This window comes from Schistocerca gregaria, chromosome 5 (genome assembly GCF_023897955.1).
Source record: "Schistocerca gregaria isolate iqSchGreg1 chromosome 5, iqSchGreg1.2, whole genome shotgun sequence".
In the NCBI taxonomy this organism is placed as follows: Eukaryota; Metazoa; Arthropoda; class Insecta; order Orthoptera; family Acrididae; genus Schistocerca; species Schistocerca gregaria.
Genome location: NC_064924.1, coordinates 111179135 through 111202123, shown reverse-complemented (window position 1 = coordinate 111202123; position 22989 = coordinate 111179135). Strand labels below are relative to the sequence as shown.

At 45.2% G+C, this 22989-nt stretch overlaps 1 protein-coding gene and 1 non-coding gene across 2 annotated transcripts in view; both read left to right on the top strand.

Moving 5' to 3' along the window:
• The window catches only part of LOC126273249 (whirlin-like), a 509290-nt gene extending 488733 nt beyond the window's left edge, over positions 1-20557 (top strand). Inside the window, exons 7-8 of the mRNA XM_049976794.1 lie at positions 20095-20291; positions 20374-20557. Of these exons, the coding sequence (XP_049832751.1) occupies positions 20095-20291; positions 20374-20557 (381 nt within the window). The remainder of the gene's footprint in view (positions 1-20094; positions 20292-20373) is intronic.
• Positions 19741-19815, top strand: Trnas-cga (transfer RNA serine (anticodon CGA)). Its single transcript has one exon. It is a non-coding gene; the product is annotated as a tRNA-Ser (tRNA).
• Positions 20558-22989: the final 2432 nt, after the last annotated feature.

Below are 22989 nucleotides of genomic sequence, written 5' to 3'. Positions count from 1 at the left end.
TCCTTCACTTTCCCTGAGGATAGCAGTGTCATCAGCGAATTTCATAATTGGTATTCTTCCACCCTGAAATTTGTCCGACCCGGTAGCTGAATGGTCAACGTGACGGATTGTCAAGCCTTTGGGCCCAGGTTCGATTCCCAGTTGTCGAGGAATTTTCTCCGCCCAGGGACTGGGTGGTGTGCTGTCCTCATCATCATCTTATCATCCTCATTGACTGCAGGTCGCCGAAGTGGCGTCAAATTGAAAGACCGGCACCCGGCGAGCGGTCTGCCCGATCAGGGGCCCTAGCCATACGATAAATAAAAACCGTGAAATTTAACCCTACTCGTGAACCTTTTTTTTCCGTCTTTGCCTCGATGGATCAAACTCTCAGCCATGTACAAACACCAGTACTGACTTAAAGCAACAGTAGCTGAATTAGCGATTTGATGCACTGTCGTTACTTTTTAAGTTTACCGTTTAAGTTTGTACACATTTTTGTGGGCAGATGCTTCTGACACATCAGTCTGAAAAGATAAATCGTACCTCGGTTTTGTTAGACGGCCAAAATAATACTGACCCGAAAAATATTTCTTGGTCTTAGGATAGTCAACCCAGCTTGCATCAACCGCACCAGTACCGAATGGCGTGAGCTGGGTTGCCTACCTTACGGTGCATGAAATACACTCTAAGACAAAACGATCCACGAAAACATTATACGAATGGAACGGAAATCGGTAGATGTGATTTACGTGCACAGACAGACAAATGATCACAATTACAGAAAAATTCGATGATTTGTTAAAGAGAAAGAGCTTCACGAACTGAGTAAGTCAGTAACGCCCTGGTCCATCTCTGGCCCTAGTGCAAGCAGTTATTCGGCTTGGCATTGGTTGACAGGGGTCTTCCATGTCCTACCGAGCGATATCGTGACAAACTCTAACTGGCACGTTAGATTGTGAAAATCCGTAGTTGCTTGGAGGGCCCTGCCCATAATGCTTCAAATGTTGAGGCGACCTTTCTGGCCAAACTAGGGTTTGGAAAGCACAAAGACAAACAGTAAAATCTCTTGCCATGCGCGGGCGGTAATTATCTAGCTGAAGTGTAAGGCCAGGATAGCTTGCTATGAAGAACCGGCAAAGTGGGTTGTAGGTTATCTTCCATCTACCGTTCTACTGTAAGCGTGTCACGTATGACAACGTAAAGGCTGCTGGTATGATATGAAATGGCAGCCCAGACCATCATTTCTGGTTTTTGGGCCATATGGCGTGTGACAGTCAGGTTCATACCCCACTGCTGTGTGGAGCGTCTCCAGACATACCTTCGGCCTGAAATCTCACTGACTGGAGTAAAATTGTCATCAATGGTAAGTCCCGCTTCGTACTGAGCCCCGATGATCAGTGGATCAATGGCAAGCCGAATAACTCCTTGCATAATGGCTAGAGCTGGGCCAAAAATTTGTAAAACCCTTTCTCTCGAATAAAGGATCCAATTTTTCTGCAGTTGTAATCATTTCTTTGTCTGTCCAAGTACATCAAATCTACCTATCTCGGTCCCTTTCGGGTAATTCCTTTATGGTCCGCTGGCCTGAATTTTCTGTGCCAGTTGTGTTTTTGACACCCTGTACTGTATTTTTAGTAAAACCAATACTCCAATGGCGAAATTCCATGTAATGCTGCAGAGTAGGCGCGTCGATCGTGGTCGGCGTACATGGCGTTGGTTCGTGCGCAGCGCTTGTGTCATGCATGCAACACGCGTCAGACGCAAGCAATACACTTGTCAGCCAAAACGGCTTCTCCGTGGTGAGAACGTGTAGACCAAGCAGAGATCACCAGCTGTCGTACATTTATGGCGAATAATTCTGGCGTTGAGTGAAACAACCAGGAATTCGAGCGAATCTGCCATGGTACTACACTCCTGGAAATGGAAAAAAGAACACATTGACACCGGTGTGTTAGACCCACCATACTTGCTCCGGACACTGCGAGAGGGCTGTACAAGCAATGATCACACGCACGGCACAGCGGACACACCAGGAAGCGCGGTGTTGGCCGTCGAATGGTGCTAGCTGCGCAGCATTTGTGCACCGCCGCCGTCAGTGTCAGCCAGTTTGCCGTGGCATACGGAGCTCCATCGCAGTCTTTAACACTGGTAGCATGCCGCGACAGCGTGGACGTGAACCGCATGGGCAGTTGACGGACTTTGAGCGAGGGCGTATAGTGGGCATGTGGGAGGCCGGGTGGACGTACCGCCGAATTGCTCAACACGTGGGGCGTGAGGTCTCCACAGTACATCGATGTTGTCGCCAGTGGTCGGCGGAAGGTGCACTTGCCCGTCGACCTGGGACCGGACCGCAGCGACGCTCGGATGCACGCCAAGACCGTAGGATCCTACGCAGTGCCGTAGGGGACCGCACCGCCACTTGCCAGCAAATTAGGGACACTGTTGCTCCTGGGGTATCGGCGAGGACCATTCGCAACCGTCTCCATGAAGCTGGGCTACGGTCCCGCACACCGTGAGGCCGTCTTCCGCTCACGCCCCAACATCGTGCAGCCCGCCTCCACTGGTGTCGCGACAGGCGTGAATGGAGGGACGAATGGAGACGTGTCGTTTTCAGCGATGAGAGTCGGTTCTGCCTTGGTGCCAATGATGGTCGTATGCATGTTTGGCGCCATGCAGGTGAGCGCCACAATCAGGACTGCATACGACCGAGGCACACAGGACCAACACCCGGCATCATGGTGTGGGGAGCGATCTCCTACACTGGCCGTACACCTCTGGTGATCGTCGAGGGGACTGTGAATAGTGCACGGTACATCCAAACCGTCATCGAACCCATCGTTCTCCCATTCCTAGACCGGCAAGGGAACTTGCTGTTCCAACAGGACAATGCACGTCCGCATGTATCCCGTGCCACCCAACGTGCTCTAGAAGGTGTAAGTCAACTACCCTGGCCAGCAAGATCTCCGGATCTGTCCCCCATTGAGCATGTTTGGGACTGGATGAAGCGTCGTCTCACGCGGTCTGCACGTCCAGCACGAACGCTGGTCCAACTGAGGCGGCAGGTGGAAATGGCATGGCAAGCCGTTCCACAGGACTACATCCAGCATCTCTACGATCGTCTCCATGGGAGAATAGCAGCCTGCATTGCTGCGAAAGGTGGATATACACTGTACTAGTGCCGACATTGTGCATGCTCTGTTGCCTGTGTCTATGTGCCTGTGGTTCTGTCAGTGTGATCATGTGATGTACCTGACCCCAGGAATGTGTCAATAAAGTTTCCCCTTCCTGGGACAATGAATTCACGGTGTTCTTATTTCAATTTCCAGGAGTGTATTATGGTGACAAAGTGGTATGGACAGTCTATCATACAAACGAATTCCCCATGCTTTAGTCGTTATATTATATGGAAGAAAGAGGACAAAAATACCGATACAACCATGTCACTAGTTTCTGTCCATCATCTGCGTAAAAATGAATAATTTCAACATCCGGCGATTTTCATCATACACACATGAACCACCAATGCAATATTTCTCGTTAAATATAAAGTGAAGTGACAAAAGTCATGGGATACCTCTTAATATCGTCTTGCACCTGATGTTCGCTGGCACAGTGCAGCAACTCCATGTAGCATTGACTCAACACGTCGTTGAAAGTCCTTTGCAAAAATATTGACCCATGTTGCCTCTCTAGCCATCTATAACTGCTAAAGTGTTGCCAGTGCACGATGCACTGCACGAACTGACCTCTCGATTACGTCGAATAAATGTTCGATGGGATTAATGTCGGACGATCTGGATGGTCAAATCGTTGGCTCGAGTCGTCCAGAAAGTGCTTCAAACTAATCGCAGACAACTGTTGCGCGGTGACATGACACGGTTGTATGGGAACGTGAGTTCCGTGAACGGCTACAGACGGTCTCCAAGTAGCCGAACATAACCATCAGTGATCGCCTCAGTTGGACCAGAGGATCCCGTCCATGCCATGTAGACACAGCCCACACCATTACGGAGCCACCACCAGCTTGCACACTGTCTTGTTGACAACACGGGTCCATGGTTTCATGAGGTCTGCGCCGCACTCGAACCCTACTATCAGCTTTTACAAGCTGAAATCTGGACTCATCTGAGCAGGACACGGTTTTCAGGTCGATGTGGCCACGAGTCCAGTAGAGGTGCTGCGGGCGATGTCCTGCTCTTAGCAAAGGCGCTCACGTTGATCATCTACTGCCACAGCCCGTTGACGCCACATTTCGCCTCACTGTCCTAACGGATACGTTAGTCGTACGTCGCATATTGATTTCTGCGTGTCTTCCAAGCAGTGTTGCTTGTCTGTTAAGACTGACAACACTGTGAAAACGCCGCTGCTCTCGGTCATTAAGTGAAAGCAGCCGGCCACTGTGTTACCTGTGATGAGAGGTAATGCCTGAAATTTTGTATTCTGGGCACACTTTTGACGCTGTGGATCTCGGAATATTGATTTCCGTAATGATTTCTGAAACTACACGTCTAGCCCCAACTACCATTATGCATTCAGAGTCTCCCAATTCCCACCATGCCGACATAACCACATTGGAAACATTTTCATGTGGATCACCTGAGTACAAATGACAGCTCCGCCAATGTACTGTCCTTTTGTACCTGGTGCTCACGATACTACCCTCATCTGTATATATGCATATCGCAGTCCTATGACTTTCGTCATCTCATTGTAGTATTGTGAAATACTAGCAGCTACTAAAATGATTTTCAGTTCGAATCATACTATCGTTTATTACTATTAACATCTTCAGACTCTTACAATCCACTTTCATATAGTTCCAGGTAGTTTATTAGCATAGGAATGCATCACTGATCGTTAATATTTTTCAGGGTTATGTACCCACTGAAATCATTCCAGTCTTCCTAAAGCGAAAATTTTCTGTTAAAATATTGAATGGGAGAATACATACACACAAGAAAACACAAACCATATCACAAAGTATATAAATGTGAACGTATGGCACACTGAGGCCTTTCAGAACAAACATATGCAATGAAATGAATACCACCTCAAAGAAGTAGGTGGCAGTAGGCTGAGATAAAGCTGAAAGTATAAAATTATGAACGCTTTCAAATTCCATCTAATAAAGATTGGCCTTTAGTAACTAAATAGTACTGCATAATTCGCAAGTGTCTCCTCACGAAGCAGTTATACCCAGTCTGGTTACAACTGTTAGAAATTCTTGGTTCAAATGAGCACTATGGGACTTAACTTCTGAGGTCATCAGTCCTCTAGAACTTAGAACTGTTCTAACTAATCTAAGGACATCCCATCCAGCCATGCCTAAGGCAGGATTCTAACCTGCAATCGTAGCGGTCGCGCGGTTCCGGACTGAAGCGCGTAGAACCGCTCGGCCACAGCGGCCGGCCTTAGAAATTCTTGTTGGTTCCATTGTTCTATTTACCGGGAACAACAATGGCAGTCGTAGGATAGGTGAATGAATCTTTTAGTGTTGATCTTTTCGATCATGTATCGATTCCTTAGTGGTGTTTTATTACCAAACCTTCGAATCTATTGCACTATTATGACAAACTAAAAGTATTAAGGGGACATTCTATGTCCTATGCCTCCAATGTTAAAATATCGAATTTTGTGATCTATTATCTTGGAAAATTTTTAAGTCACCAAGTTACAATTTTCCCTTATTATCGAATGTCCCTTTCTAGGCACAGTGAACAAGAATTTTTATTAAAATTGTATTGAGAGGCATCTTTTTTTTTCAAACACCCAATTTTTTGACAGAATTTTGTAAATAAATGAACATAAAAACAAAACAACTCAGGAAATTTTAATTATTTTAGTTACATACGTGTTGAATCTCACACTTGGCATGCTGTGAAAATTTCATGTCTCTACTATCAGTAGTTTTTTTAGAAAACTGGTCATTTATTGCAAAAAATGTAGCTCAGAGATATTGAGGTTTAAAACTTTTTTATTAGAAATTCTTGTACAGAATTACATTTCTGCGTCTTTTATGCACTAGAACTGCTCTGGCTCATAATCTGTGATCTGTGTCTCTCTTTCAGTGTCACAACAGTTCAGTACTTGCCTCCTCCTTTTTGGTCTTGCTTCTTTTGTCATTTGCTGAGCAACTAACTCTGCTTCACGTACACGAAGCTCATCCAGTTACCACACTCCTTTAGCTGTGTTCTGTCCAAGTCTTACCCCTAACTTCTCCAGTATCTTAGGTCTTTCATAGTTCCCACCATTAAAAGTTATTAAAGCATCAGACACTGCTAACTTTAGAGTCATAAGGCCAACAAATACATTTTAGTAGCTCAGGATTTGCCCCATCTCTGTAAATAGGTTTGATTGCCTTCATTTCTGCCAGAGGAAGGGAATGTTTATGTGTAAATTCATGCAGGGTGCCAGAAAATTCAACTTGCCTATATTTACGCCAAGTGTTTGGTGGAGGTTGACACAAAGCTTGACTCTGCTAGCACACGTGTTTTCAAATACTTCAGAAGAAAATGCAGGTCTCACATATCTGTTATCCGCAAATTTGCGTTTGTTGAAGTTACTTTTACGCTTAGTCGTTTTATTCACTTAAAAAAGTAATAGAAGTTAGCTTACTACAAAAATAACTGATAACCACACTACTTGCAACGAAAACTAGTATCAGAAACAAAGGACTGATTTGTTTATTCGTAATGCCAACTTCTGAGACGTAGTAGTAGGCACAAAACAAAGCAATTCGCGGCCTTCTAGACTGTGTAGTTCCCAAGAAATGACTGCTCAACTGCGGCAGTATTTGCGTAACCACGAAATTTGACAGTCACACGTCAACATTCAAAATATTATTTGAAGGTCTCAAGAAATTCCAAAGAACATTATGGAGTAGAAAACAGAAAATGTCAAATGTCAGCGGATTTCACATACAGTGTCCCATTAAATATAGACAAGATACCTTTCGCTGTTTTTGCAGTTTAACTGTGTTCTCTTTTCCTTCACACCAGAAGTTCTCGATTATAAAATTTCGGTGGCGAAGGTATTTTGTAAGTCTGACACGAATTTGTAGCGAATAGTGTATTCAAGAGCAACTTCCCTGTAACACGAATAGCGGATACTTCCTGCTGTTCGCAACGTTAAAAAGTTTCGTCAAATGTATCTGAATTACCCTTCGTAGGTTGCAGGGCAGCCTTTGTTTATTAAAATCAATTTCTTTGCAACGAATGCGACGTTTATTTACGCTAATGTTTCTATTGTCGAGTCGTTGTTAATTCGTAAGTCAATATAAACGTACAATATCGAATAAAAATACTAAATAACACCCAACAATAAATAATATTTGCAATTAAGCACAGTATACATAGAAACCAGCCAAAGCGTGGTTAAAGCGCGCGTGGCAGAAGCGGGACGGAAAGATTCCCTTAAACGGCGCCGGACTCAGCCTCAGTGACGTCACAGCCAGTACCATGGCTATATGAGGACGGGGCCAGCAGCGGGATGGCGGCAAGCCTGCTGTCGGCAGTAACGCAGATACGCAGATACACTGGACACGTGGAACGAGTCGTCCGCTTTACTCTGTAGGCACATTCACACTTTAAAGTACACAAACCTCTCAAACTTTTTTCTGGACATCCTGGAAATCCCGTTTAAATATTGCCAATTCTAACTTCCTCTCTCTCTACCAGTTCATCTGGTATTTAGTTGACGAGACGCTGACTACAGTGGATCAGAACACGAGCAGCCTACTTCACCTGGAGAAATAAAAGCATAAATACACTGAAGAGCCAAAGAAACTGGTACACATGCCTAACATCGTCTAGGACCCCCACGAGCACGCAGAAGTGCCGCAGCACGACGTGCCATGGACGTGACTAATGTCTGAAGTACGTATGCTCAATAATGTTCATGTCTGGGGAGTTTGGTGGCCAGCGGAAGTGTTTAACCCCCGAAATGTGTTCTTGGAGCCACTGTGGAGCAGTTCTAGACGTGTGGGGTGTCGTCGTGCTGCAACTGCGCAAGTCTGTCGAAATGCACAATGGACATGAATGGATGCAGTTGATCAGACAGGATGCTTACGTACGTGACACCTATCAGAGTCGCCGGTCGCTGTGGCCCAGTGGTTCCAGGCGCTTCAGTCTGAAACCGCGCGACCGCTACTGTCGCAGGTTCGAATCCTGCCTCGGGCGTGGATGTGTGTGATGTCCTTAGGTTAGTTAGGTTGAAGTAGTTCTAAGTTTTAGGGGACTGATGACCTCAGATGTTAAGTCCCATAATGCTCAGAGCCATTTGAACCATTTTGAACCTGTCAGAGTCGTATCAAGACGTATCTGGGGTCCCATATCACTCCAACTGCAAACGCCCTACACCAATACAGAGCCGCCACCAGCATGAACAGTCCCCTGCTGACAAATGGAGCCCAAGGATTCATGAAGTTGTCTCCACAGCAGTCCATCCACTCGATACAATTTGGAACGGGACTCGTTGCACCAGGAAACATTCTTCCAGTCATCAACAATCCAATGTCGGTGTTGACAGTTCCAGGCGAGGCGTAAAGCTTTGTGTCGTTCAATCATCAAGGTTACAAGAGTAAACTTTCGGCTCCGAAAGCCCTTATCGATGATGTTTCGTTGAATGGTTCACACCCTGACGCTTGTTTATGGTGCAGCATTGAAATCTGCAGCAATTTGCGGAAGGGTTGCACTTACGTCACGTGATCGATTCTCTTCAGTCGTCGTTGGTCCTGTTTTTTTCGACCGCAGCGATGTCGCATATGTGATGTTTCACCGGATTCTTGATATTCACTGTACATTCGTGAAATTTTCGCACGGGGAAATCCTCACTTCATAGCTACCTCGGAGATACTGTGACCCATTGCTCTTGCGCCGACTATAACACCACGTTCAAACTCACTAATATCTGAATAACTCGTCATTGTATCAGCAGTAACCGATGTAACAACTGCGCCAGACGCTAGTTGTCTTATATATAGGCGTTTCCAACAGCAGCGACGTATTCTGTCTGTTTAAGTATCTATGTATTTGAATACGCATGTCTATACCAGTTTCTTTGGCGCTTCAGTGTCGAAACACACAGCAGACAGTTACCACGTGACGATGGCACGGAGCACTCCATCGAAAACTCAGGGCTGCATGAACACTGGACGCGTCTGGAAGCACGAGAAGATTTTATTCAGTCATCGCAGCGAGATAACCTACAACGGTTACGAAAGTGGTACTATCATTGACATGTTATTAAGCTCATCATAGTAGCATCATAACTGGCTCGGAAACACATTCAATTACACGCTAAGCACTTCGGCCCGCCTTTATCAATATTGACTGAAGTAGGAACTCCTGCAAAGAAGCAGCAGATGAGCAGTTCCTCTGAAGGCTGCAACAGTCGCAAATTTTTGGCTGTCTTCAGATATATGTGTCAACATAATACTGAGAATGAACTACGGCAAACGTGAGCCACAAAGACTTAGCTTTCAATGCAGTTTGCTCAAATTCTACGAAGGTCCCTATGTTATTGTCTCACTATATTATACTTCGCAAAGAATTTTATCCTTGAGACTGACATTGATGTAAATGCGGAAAGTCAAGTCGCATTGTTCGACTCACTAGCTAGACGAACAGAGTAATCCATGTTATTAATGTATTCTTACTTGGCATTTCCTTGTTTATGAGGTAGTCACAAGACTGGACTTATCTCATGGAGAACACAGGAGGAAAAACGTGCGCAGTTCCCAGTGAGTAAAGAAAGTTGAAGCGTTTGGTACGGCACAAGTTTTGGGAACCTTCGCGTGGGTGAAAATATATAATCCATATTGATCACGTGCCGGATAATTGTGATGAGACGTTTAAGTGGGACGTCATGTTTGGGAGAGAAATATGTTACTTTTTCTGATTCATTAGCTTTCCCATACTATTTGGATTGATTTAGGCTGTAAAATCTTATTAGCACTCACATTTTCCGGTTTTCTACTTTTTATTAAATTTCGCACTACTCTTCAGAATCTGCGATCAGTCTTGACTGTACTGAGTGGAACATAATTTCCAGATGGTCGACATTTAGAAGAACTGAGACAATCTGTGGCATTTTTTTTCTTTTTTGTGGGAACCTTGACAGCACAAGTCAGTGATCGCAAAGGAAAAGAATAAGTTGAATTCCGTCAACGGTCTACAATATCTGTTCCTGTTTGATGCACATATCTGGCTGGGTACAACTTAATTTTTAGGACTTCAATTGTTTTTGAGGGACCTAGACAGAGATTTCCAAACGTCAAAAACCGCGTATCCATTGGAGGCTATAGCGAATGTAAACGGAGAAATATTCAAATATTATGGTGACACTAGGTAACCACACTAAATAAACAGACGCGCAATGAAAGAGTTTTCCGAATTGGACAGAAGTCGGTAGGTGTGACTTAATTCTAAAGAATTATAATTTCAGAAAAATTGAATGATTAAATCAAAAGAAAGAGCTTCACAAATTGAGCACCTCACTAAAGCGTTCGTTCATCTCTGGCTCTTATGCAAGCCGTTATTCGGCTACACATTCATTGATAGGACTGTTGATTGTCCTCCTGGGGGATATAGTGACAAATTCTGTCCAACTGGCGCTGTAGATCGTGAGAATCCCGAGCTAGTTGAAGGGCACTGCCCATAAAGCTCTAAACGCTCTCAGTTGGGGAGAGATCCGCCGACCTTGCTGGCCGAAGTAGGGTTTGGCAAGAACGAAGAGAAGTAGTAGAAACTCAAGCCGTGTGCAGGGTGGCACTGTCCTCCTGAAGTGTAAGCCCGGGATGGCTTGCCAAGAAGGGCAAGAAAGCGGAGCGTAGAATATCGTCGACGTACACTGTACTGTAACCGTTGCGCAAATGATATCCTACGCCCCGTTCTGTTACCGTTCACGGCAGTCCATCCTCGACCTACATTTGCAAGATAATGCCCGCCTGCACACGGCGAGAGATTCTACTTCTTGTCTTAGTGCTTGCCAAATCCTACATTGACCTGCAAGGTCGCCGGTCCTCACCCCAAATGAGAACGTTTATAGTATTAACAGCAGCGCCCCTAAATCGTCTCGGAGCTTCGAAGATTTAACGCACCAATTGGACGAAATTGGCACAATATATTACAGGGGGGACGTCCAGCAATCTAAACTCGGCACCAAGCAGAAAAGCTGTTTGCATAAGGACCATAGGTGGATCAACGCATTACTGACTTGCTCAGTTTGTGAAGCTCTTTCTCTTGAATAAATCATCTGATACTGTCTTTACATGTACATCACATGTACCGATTTCCGCCCGGTTCGTCTATTTTTTTCGTGGAGCGTCTATTTTTTACCTTCGTTTTCTTCGTAGAGTGTGTTCATAGCCCCCTAAAAGAGCGCGTTGGTCACTTTCAAGCGCTGTAGTTGCTGTAGGACTTGTACCAGGCGTATAGACGAAACCAGGCTTATGAATGCTTTGCGGTAAATGAACCGCGTAGTTCACTGATGAGCCAAAACATTAGGACGAGTGCCCATCGCCATACTGAGCTCCGCCTTTCAGCGTTTAGGACGCGTGACGCGGGAAGGAAATTACGTAAGCGGAGCAACGATACGTGACCACAAATGAAAGAATCCAATTAATGTAAGGTACTTTGACAAAGGTGACATTGCTATTATGATCCTGCGTCTGGGCGAGATCGTCTCGGAAATGGCTCCTCGCGTGGTACATTAGTGTGCATCTAAGGAAAGCATTTACATCTACATCTACGTGATTATTCTGCTATTCACAATAAAGTGCCTGGAAGAGGGTTCAATGAACCACTTTCATGCTGCCTCTCTACCGTTCCACTCCTGAATGGCACATGGGAAAAATGAGCGCTGAAATTTTTCTGTGCGAGTCCTGATTTCTCTTATTTTATCGTGATGATCATTTCTCCCTGTGTAGGTGTATGCCAACAGAATGTTTTCGCAATCGTAGGAGAAAACTGGTGAATGAAACGTTCATGAGAAGATCTAGTCGCAACGAAAAACGCCTTTTTTTAATGATTCACGTATCATGTCTCCCCTATTTCGCGATAATACAAAACGAGCTGCCCTTCTTTGTGCTTTTTCGATTTCATCCGTCAGTCCCACCTGATGCGGATCCCACACCACACAGCAATACTCCAGAATAGGGCGGACAAGTGTGGTGTAAGCAGTCTCTTTAGTAGACCTGTAGCACTTCTAAATGTTCCGGCAGCGAATCGCAATTTTTCTTTTTCTCTACCTACAACATTATTTATGTGATCTTTCCAATTTAGGTTATTTGTAATAGTAATCTCGAAGTATTTAGTTTAACTTACAGCCTTCAGATTTGTGTGATTTATCGCGCTATCAAAATTTTAGCTGATTTCTTTTCGTACTCATGTGAATAACTTCACACTTTTCCTTATTCAGGGTCAATTGCCACTTTTCGCACCATACAGATATCTAAATCATTATGCAATTCGTTTTGATCATCTGATGACTTTACAAGACTCTAACTCACAGCATCATCTGCAAACAATCTAAGACGGCTTCTCAGATTGTCTCCTACGTCTTTGATATAAATCAGGAACAATAGAGGGCCTATAACACTTCTTTGGGGAACGCCGGATATTACTTCTGTTTTACTCGATGACTTTCCGTCTATTACTACGAATTTAAGGGAGGGTGAAATCCCTAGCAGTCGACAAGGTGTTGGGCGTCCGCTGCGCATCGTCGAACGTGGGGGGTCGAGCTTTTGCCTGCACTGAAAAGCGTGATAGTTGGTCATATGTGGCAGATGTGGTTTACAAATGGGGGCAGAGACAGTTGTTAAGAAGCACACCGTCTAGCGCACATTGTTGAGCACGTGGCTCCGTAGCAGGCGACTGCCACGTGTTCCCATGTTGACACCCATTACATCTTTAATTACGATTTCAGTGGGCTCGGAATTACCGCAACTGGACCGCGAACCCATTTAAATGTCTCGTATAGCCGAATGAATCATGTTTTTATGTTGATGGCCGTGTCCTAATATGCCAGCATCGAAACGAACGTGTCTTCGGAACATACACTGCGTCAGGGACACGGGTCAATGGGAACAGTACTGTGCTATGGCGGACATTCACCTATGGTGGTGATGCTAGGCACCATGACAGCTGTGATCTACATGAACAATATTGTGCCCCACATCCATGCCTTAATCTTTGATGTTTTGCTCCAAGCAACGGCGTCGACCAGCAGGTTAACTATGCCAAAAGGACCAATTCACAGTGCTTTGAGGGGCCTAACAGAGACCTCACGTTCAAGTCTTTGTCATCAAACTCTCCAAATCTCTAATCCTTGGAACACGTCTGAGACGCGCCAACTCCGCACCCATTAACCTTCCGGCCAGAATATATGGGAATTGGAGGGTGGTCAGAAACAGTCTGGGAAGTTTGTAAGGCTGTTTAAGAGGAGCTTTTGCTGCGAAATAATCTTTAAGAAAAAAATAAGATATGTTGCATCGTTTCCTAGTTATTTAGCACTGAAGGTAGCCAATCAGGTCGTTGAGAGCGAAAATTCACAGATTTGCAGGCGCTAAAATGCGATAATGCTCAGACATGTTTGGATCCGTGAGTTACCACTTGTTCAAATGCTCATTATCAGTAAAAATGTACCTTTTTCTAAGTGATAAATTTTAGTTAGTGACCAAACCTACGTTTATTGTGTTGGGTGAAACCAAACACAGAACACGTTTGGCGATACTGCCTCTGGCAGGCTGCTTCAATTTGCACGTGCGAAAACCTGATTGGTTGATGTCAATGCTAAATAAGTCGAAACAAAGCAACGTATCGACCTTTTTTCTTAGCAATTATTTCTCAAAGAAAACTATATGGTTCCAGAGGCCTTTTCAAGTCTGAAACATGTATATACCGAATTGAATGTTGTACGAAAACCGAGATTCTGAACGTTACTCTGCATATATACAACATGGATATGAGACTTGAAAAGGTCTCTGGAATTATAAAGTTTCATTTAATTAAAACGCCTATGCCTAGGTTAGGTTTGAGGCAGGATCCCCCGTTTCATTTAATGCTGAAGAGCCATTACAATACTCTTGGTGATCCTCTGCAATCTTGTTCGAGTTTAGGGGTAATGCCAAGTGGACTGACGCTTCAGTAGGAATTTGTATTCTGGAGAGAGGCGTTCTAAGGAAGTCCGTGCAGTTGCGCCAAGCCACTGTGCCAGGGTGGTGTAGTGGTTATTCCATCTGCCTGGTGAGCGGGAGGACTGGGTTCGAATTCAGGCCTTAGTACAAATTTTCGGTCGGCACTTCAGTCTGCATATATAATTTATTTCTCAGCACAGCCTCCCCTGCAACATCTTTCCAGCTTTTCCTACTCTTTCCGACCAGCGTGTATATCTCAGATAAACCAAACAAACACTTGTCAAATCCGTACCACACAGAATCACTTTTGTATTGCTTTCCAAAGGTGGTCCAACACGGCCTTGATGTTTTGGCTCGTCAGTGTCTCTCCGTACCGGAACGACAAAGATATTACTCAGCAGTTCCTAGAAAACAATTCATTGATACCAGGCACCTCTGACGCAATGGATATTTGCAGTCGGGTACATAAAGAAAAGGTTATTGCTCGAAACAGTACTTCTTCGCTACAGCAAACAACATGTGGAAGCATGTAGTATGGGCCGGCGAATGCGATTTTGCCTCTTTTCAAATATGTATGACACTGATTCACCGTTGGCTGAATGAGGCTTAATTGGCAGTGTGTGAAGGTTACAGTTCAAGCCGATCCACGTTTTATGAACACTCAGGTGCACTGTCGCATCTCGAATGGTCCACTGAAACTCCCCATATTAATCACACAGAAAATCTCTGGAATTACACTGTAAGAAAAAATAGTACAACCTTTAGGGGTTTCTAATTCATTCAAGATTTATTGTTCCAAAAGTGCATATGGAGCACACGAAAAGATTACATTTACAGAGCAATAGCACAAGGGGTTCTGAGGTACCTGGCATCAACCCATGCAGAAACACCCATGAAACTTCGTGGCAGATTAAAACTGTGTGCTGGAACGAGACTCGAACTCGGGAGCTTTGCCTTTCGCAAGCAAGTGCTCTACCATCTGAGCTACCCAAGCACGACTCACGCCCCGTCCTCACAGCTTTACTTCTGACAGTACCTCTTCTCCTACCTTCCTAACTTTACAGAAGCTCTCCTGCGAACCAGGACGGGGCGTGAGTCGTGCTTGGGCAGCTCAGATAGTACAGCACTTGCCCGCGAAAGGCAAAGGTCCCTTGTTCGACTCTCGGTCCTGCACACAGTTTTAATCTGCGAGGAAGTTTCACATCCGCGCACACTCCGCTGGAGAGTGAACATGTCATTCTAGAAACACCCATATTAGGATGAGGTTTAGCCACCATGGGTGGCAATGCTGGCGCTGACTGTGGCATCCAGTCGATCTTACAGATGGCCAGTACTCTCCTGGGATACGTTATTCCGCAGCTGCTTTATCTGTTCACTTAGTTCTTTAAGAGTTGTTGGTTGACAAATCGTACGAGTCACTTCTCGTCCCATCATATCCCACACGTGCTCGACCGGAGACATGTCAGGAGATCGTGCTGGACATGTAATTTGCTGCACATGTTCCAGAGTGTGTTGAGTTGCAAGGACAGTGTGTGGGCGAGCATTATTCAGTTGCAAGAACGGCAGAAGAACGGATCTAACAACATTCTGCACGTGCCGAGCGCTGGTTAGGTCTCCTACACAAACTCCAAAGGCGAACGAGAGTTGTAGCTTAGTGCACTCCTGGGGCCGTTGCGTCCTGAACGAATGCACTCTACGTGACAGCGCTAACCAGGCCAAAGTCGTACTCGCAAACGACCATCACTTGCGTGCAAGCAGAATCTGCTTTCATCGATGCGGCAGCCATCGCAGTCGCGAAATGGGGCTGAGGCAGTTCCAGATAAATTTTATAGTCTGACGATAATTTATGGGTTTGTAGTCTTAGCTTGACGATGTCCACTATGGACAAACGGTAGATATTGTTATTCTGAAGAAGGTTGGGTTATCCCGACTGAAAACTAGGTAAATTCTAGATAAACAATGCAACTGAGGCTGTTAATTATTAAAATTAAAATTAATATTCACACAGTTGCTGACAGGGCCGCGAAATGTTGAAGATATTAAAGTCTTGAAGTGTGCCAAGAACTGATTAACCGGACTAAAAGTGACCCAGATTTCTGAAGTAGTGTAATTACAGGTGACGAATCCTGGGTATATGGATATGATACTGAAACCAAAGTCCAGTCTCACTGTGGAAGACTCCAGTATCACCACAACCGAAAAAAGCGCGCCAAATTTGGCCGAAGGTGAGGACAATCTTGGTGATTTCTTTTCGATTCTGCAGGTATTGTGCATCATGAATTTACCCCTGGAGGACAGACAATTAACCAGGAATACTAAAAATGTGTCCTTTAGCGTTTGCGTGAAAAGGCGTGGAAGAAAAGGCCTGCATTGTGGAAAAACAAGAGTTAGTGTTACACCATGACAATGCCCCGGCTCGTCATGCGTTCTCTGTCGTTGAATTTTTGACCAAATTCAAAATTCCTGTGCTTTCACAACCGCCATATTCCTCTGATTTGGCCCCTGCAGACTTCTGCCTGTTTCCTAAATGAAATTTTCACTGGAAGGGAAGCGACTTGACTTGATTGAAGAGATCCAGGCAAATACGGAGAGCGTCCTTAATACAGTTCAGGCAAAAAATTTCCAGGAATGTTTCCAAAAGTGGAAACACTGCTGGAGTCGGGGTGTTCAGTCAGAAGGGGACTATTTAAGAAGGATATACATCACGGTAGAATGTAAGTACCACCATTGTACAATACAAGCCTATTCTTAAAACTTTGCAATTTGTAGATGTGCAGATATATATATATATATATATATATATATATATATATATATATATATATATATATATATATATATATATATATACTCCACTAGTCACCAAGCGGTGTGTGGCGGAGGGCACAATTCGCGCCAAAGTCATATTCCCCCCTCTGTTTCACTCGCGGATCGCGCGAGGGAAAAACTACTGAACGCCTCAGTACGAGCTCTAATCTCCCTTATCTTTGTATGGTGATCATTGCGTGATTTAAAAGTTGGTGGGAATAATATATGCTCTACATCCTCGGCGAAGATCGGATTTCGGAATTTAGTGAGCAGCCCCTTCCGTTTAGAGTGTCGCTTATCTGCAAGTGTGTCCCACTTCAAACTTTCTATGATATTTGTAACGCTCTCGCAATGGCTAGATGTACCAGTCACGAATCTTGCCGCTCTTCTTTGGGCCCTATCAATCTCTTGAATCAGACCTAACTGGTAAGGGTCCCATACAGACGAACAATACTCAAAGACGGGACGAGCCAACGTATTGTAAGTAATTTCCTTTGTTGACAGACAGCATTGCTTCAGGATTCTACCTATAGAGTTCGCCTTGCCCGTTACTTGTGTGTAATCTGATCATTCCATTTGAGATCATTTAGAATAGTCACATCCAGATACTTGACGGATTTTACCGCTTCCAAAGACAGGGCATTTATTTTTTACTCGTACATTAATGAGGATTTTCACCTTGTTATACGCGGTAAATTACACTTACTAATATTGAGAGATTGCCAGTCATTAAACCACGTATTTATTTTCTGCAAGTCCTCATTGATTTGTTCGCAACTTTCGTGTGATACTACTTTCCTGTAGACTACAGCATCATCGTCAAACAGTCTAATGCAGCTGTCAATGCCATCAACGAGATCGTTTATGTAAATCATAAATAGCAGCCAACCTATTAAGCAGTGCTGGGACACACCTCAAGTTACGCTTATTTCTGTTGACGTCACGCCATTCAGGCCAACATACTGCTCTCTGTCTGTTAGAAACCTTCCTATTCAACCGCATATGTAATCGGATAGACCGTAAGTGAGCACTTTTTGGAGCAAGCGACACTGCGGAACTGAGTCGAACGCGTTTCGAAAATCGAAAAATATGGCATCAACCTGGGAGCCGGTATTAGATGTAGATAAATTTAGTGGATAGCATATCACGCGATAAAAAGGCACTGAAATAGGCGGCAGAAGTGCCTGGATATGAGATAGTTATTACTGGACCAAGGAACAACTCTCGACCGATCAATAAAAAGTACACTCAAAAGTAGTGACAGGACCCATACATAACGAGTAAAAAAAAGCATGTAGGAGTGTGAGAGAGGTACTGTCTAGTGACGGTACATGGCAGTAGAATGTAGCAGATTACTTTATCGGCGGCATGTAGGTTCGGTGGTCCAGACGCGATCGTAATTACGAGCTGCGGTTGTAATTCCGGATAATCTGGTTGTCGCAACCAGCGAACGACAGGGTCATTAATTCGTTCTCCGACCAAACACCAACACTAGACTTTTTGATGCCCGTAGCACTCAGTAGCACCTGGACGGTCGGACCATGTGGTCTGGCGAATGACTATACCAGCCACGGAAACATGTCTTGACGGCAGAACAACTCGGATACCAGTGAGGTAGAGCTCTTGCTATGGGCGTTATATAAAACCGTATGAATGGAAGAAAACGTCCGATTGCGCACAGGGCTCTACTCTCCATATCCAATCTAACTGTGCTCATTTGAACAGTTTTGGACAGACTTCTCGGTTACGTTAGGTTGCCTGACACAGGCAAAACAGATTCACTGTCACCTCCCTGCTTTATATTTGTGTGAAATACCGTCTCGACATAGCACAAAGGGCTATGTTACAACACAAAACGCCATCTTGGTGACAGTTACTAACTTCTGAATTAACTGCAATTACAACCACCAAAAATTATGCACTCTACCAAGGCATCATTAATGTCTATTTGGTATCTCTCGTCCACCCTTGGAAAACACGTAAAATCACGAGTTAACCTATAGTCAAATTTAATTAAAATAATTGAAAAGCCATGATCCCTTCAATATCGTTTATTAGATGACCGGTTTCAGCACACTCCAGTAAACGATATTAAAGCGATCGTGGCTTTTCAATTATTTTAAAAACCGAGGGATCCCCCACCCCCCACCCCCAACACACCATGTGTTCACTGTCAAATTTAATTACTATCCTCAAAGACTTGTTAATCTCTAATTAACCAAATTTTGATGTCGTAATGATACATTTTTGGTAAAATGAAACTCGCCTGGAAAATATTTCATACACCTTAAGTTAGGCAACCCAACTTACATCATCTGTGGTGGATGCTGTACACTGGGTTACCTATCTTCAGTTGTACGAAATATTTTCCACGCTAGTTACGCTTCGCACATGCTACAGTTCGCCAGTATTGGAGAGGGTGGCTTCACAAATCACCCAGATTGGAAGGTCGACAAATCGCCAGTGTGAGAGTAGCTCAGTTTGTAAACACAGGTGAATAAGCTACGTTAACGTGCTCGAGTGGGCGGTCTGCATCATGTATTTATCAGATTTTGCGGAACGTAAAGACACACTCAAATGAACATGATTCTCAGATGAAACTGCCACGATGTTTCATATCAGCGCACACTCCGCTGCAGAGTGAAAATCTAATTCTGGAAACATTCCCCGGGCTGTGGCCAAGCCATCTCTCCGCAATATCCTTTCTTTCAGGAGTGCCAGTTCTGCAAGGTTCGCAGGAGAGCTTCTGTAAAGTTCGGAAGGTAGGAGACGAGATACTGGTAGAAGTAAAGCTGTGAGGACGGGGCGTTTGTCGTGCTTGGGTAGCTCAGTTGGTAGAGCACTTGCCCGCGAAAGGCAAAGGTCCCGAGTTCGAGTCTCGGTCCGGCGCACAGTTTTAATCTGCCAGGAAGTTTCGTATCAGTGCACACTCCGCTGCAGAGTGAAAATCTTATTCTGGATTCGTGATTCGCAGATATTGATTAGGGATATTTGTGCAAATATGTCGAGCTCTAGGCTTCGAAGTTAGTGACAGGTGTTATAAAGAGTCTCGTGTAGTGACAGGTGGGGTACTGGTGAGAACAGCGTGCAGACGGCTGATAAGTAGAGAGATACGGCGAGGAAGAGCGAGAGTGTGGTGTGTGTTGTGAAGCAGAGAGGGCTGTGTGTAGGGCGAGGAGGCGCCGGTCTGCGCGGGCGGCTGGGAGGCGGGCGCCGGCGTCGGCGGCTGCGTGGGCGTGTTTTCGCAGCAGCGGCCGTGCCAGTTCCCGGTGGCCGTGGCGGCGCCGCTTAGCGAACCCGACGAGTTCAGGACGCCCAGCGAGGACTCGGGCGTGTGTCTGGGCGCGGACGGGCCCGGCTGCAGTAGGTGAGCATCCGCCCCGGAGCGCGCCAGCCGCAGTGGCCCCGAGGGCTGTAGGCGCTACAGCCGCCTGTCTCGCTGCTTGCAGGGGGGCGGCGGCCGCGGGCGGCGGGGGCGGCTGCGGGGGCGGCGCCTGGGCCTCCAGCCGGCGCGCCGCCTCCTCAGACCTGGCGCTCTCCGCCACCGACGACACCGACCAGGTACCCGCGACCGACACCGCCCCCACCCCGCGCTCCACTGCTCCCGACTTCTCCTGCTGGCCCAGCACATAACACGGACACACACACACATACACACACACACACGCGCGCGCGCGTACACACATATACTGTATATACACTCTGGCCTACATCTGGGAAGTCCGCACCATTGATGGCTGATTGTTGACATACGAGGGCTGTTCGGAAAGTAAGGCCCGATCAGTCCAGTGGTGTGCGTACTGTAAGACCTTCGGTACACACACCATCAGATTATTTGACTTGTCGCTCTAAGGAAGTAGGCCAGTGTCAGCAATATGTCTCGTGGTCTTGTCGTGGCGTGTTTATCTTCTGACGTTAGGTCAGACGACAGAAGTGCCACTCGCACGCTTAGAGTAGCAGAGTGACGGTGACCAATTTTATGCAGAACTTGATTAATTTTCACACATATTTATTAAAATAATAACAAGCATGAAAAAACTTGGTTCTGGATGCTATTTACAATTGACCATCTGAAGTTCCTTTGGACTTGGTACGTTAATGTTATTCTCACATATCTCTGATACTTGACAAAGTGTCTATTCATTTATCTTCATGGATATGTACAGGAATATGATAATATTATTAGGCGCAGACTGAAACTTGACTATAGACTGGTGCAGACAAATGCAGACTGACTAATCGGAGGTCTCTACACTCGTTATAATACCTCGAGCGTTCAGGTATCACTGCGCGAGTGTGATCCGTGAGGAGAAAAGGTTCTACGTTGGCAGCAACCTCATTGGCTGCGTTACATATTAATACGCGGATCGGCGGAAGCAGAATATGGTCCGTTTCTAAGACAGCGCCATCTCGTAGTGCGGAGATGGTCGAGCGCTGCGCGTGCGCTGTTGTGCTTAGCGGGGCGCGCTCTAGTGGGAAAGTTGTGTACGCGCTGACTGCGCGGAACTATGTACACAACTGGTCGCGAAATGGAAATCACAGTGAAAACCTAAAAATGTTTTATGTACAAGATTACTAAACATTCCAGCTAGTTCTCCACACAGTCGTCGCTTCGACTTAGACATTTTTCATAGGGTTGTATCAGATTTCCAATACTTTCATCATTAGAGGCAGCCACTCCGGCACTTCTCAACGGTGGCCTGCAGTTTGCTGTCTGTGCCAAAATGTTTTCTTCATAGTGAGCAGTTCAGTGAGCGGAGATGAAAGTTAGAGGGAGCCAAGCACAGGCTGCATGATGGGTGGTCAAACACATCCCATCGAAAACGCTCAAGGGACGCCCACAGTACCCTTGTAGTGTACGGCCAATATATCTCATGCAGAAGGAAATGCATTACTGGTATGTCATGTGGGGTCGCATGCAATCAGGCGAAACCTTGCAGCAGGCACCAAACTTGGCGGGAGACTGTATGGTCCCAGGTATCTTTCTGTGCTTAGTGTGTGCTTAATGTTCATAGCCAGTAGTTCAGTGAGCAGAGATGAGTCAGAGGGAACCAATTACAGGCTGCATGATGGATGATCAAAAACTTCCCATCGAAAACGCTGCAGGGACGTCCTCATTGCTCTTGCAGTGTGCGGCCGATATATCTCATGAACATGGAAATGAATGACAGGAAATGTCATGTGGGGTCGCATGCAATCAGCCGAAACCTTGCAGCAGGCACCGAACTTGGCGGGAGACTGCATTGTCCCATGTATCTTTCTGTGCTTAGTGCGTGCGTCGTAACGCGATCGACAGGCGTACTAAACATACTGCCCAACCATTTGAGCAAATGTTCATCGGATTTTCATTGTCGTTACATTTCGTAACCTATCACACCTCACTTTGCAATTAGCTCTCGTAGTAATGGACAACGCGCTGAAGAAATAGAGGGGGGGGGGGGGCTGCAAATATAAGTAATTTTGACTCCTGTCGAAACTTCATGTGCATTTCAGTTACTAGCTCAAATGTGCTATATACCAGGATAATTATCACTGAACTCTGGACGCACTTCAAAAATTGTCCAGTAAATAATAAAGGTGTAGTAAATATCAATTTTGTCTTGCCCTCTCCAGTAAGTCAGTGACTTACCTACCATATTATAGGTCATATGGAGTACTGGAGAGGTCACAGCATTTTCATTTACCAAAAAGAAATTTTACAGGCTGGGCAAATTAAGACTGGTCCATAAAATATGCCAAGCTTCCTAAAGTAGGCAGCCCTACTTTCATCATCCACTCCTGGGGCAGCTGATGTAAGCTGTGTTGCCTATGTTAAGGTACATGTCATATTTTCTCGACTAGTTTTACCAACCTGTAGATTTTTTTTTTTTTTTTTTTTTTTTTTGTAAATGGTAAATGTTGTGATCCCTCCAGTACACTATATGTCAACACCTACCATATTAGCATGTTTTTTTTTTGTAAATGGTGGATGGTCTGACCCACCCAGTATACCACATGACAAAGAGCTACCAGACAGGCAATTTTTTAAATGTGAGTGCTCTCACGCCTCCATAATGCAGGATGAC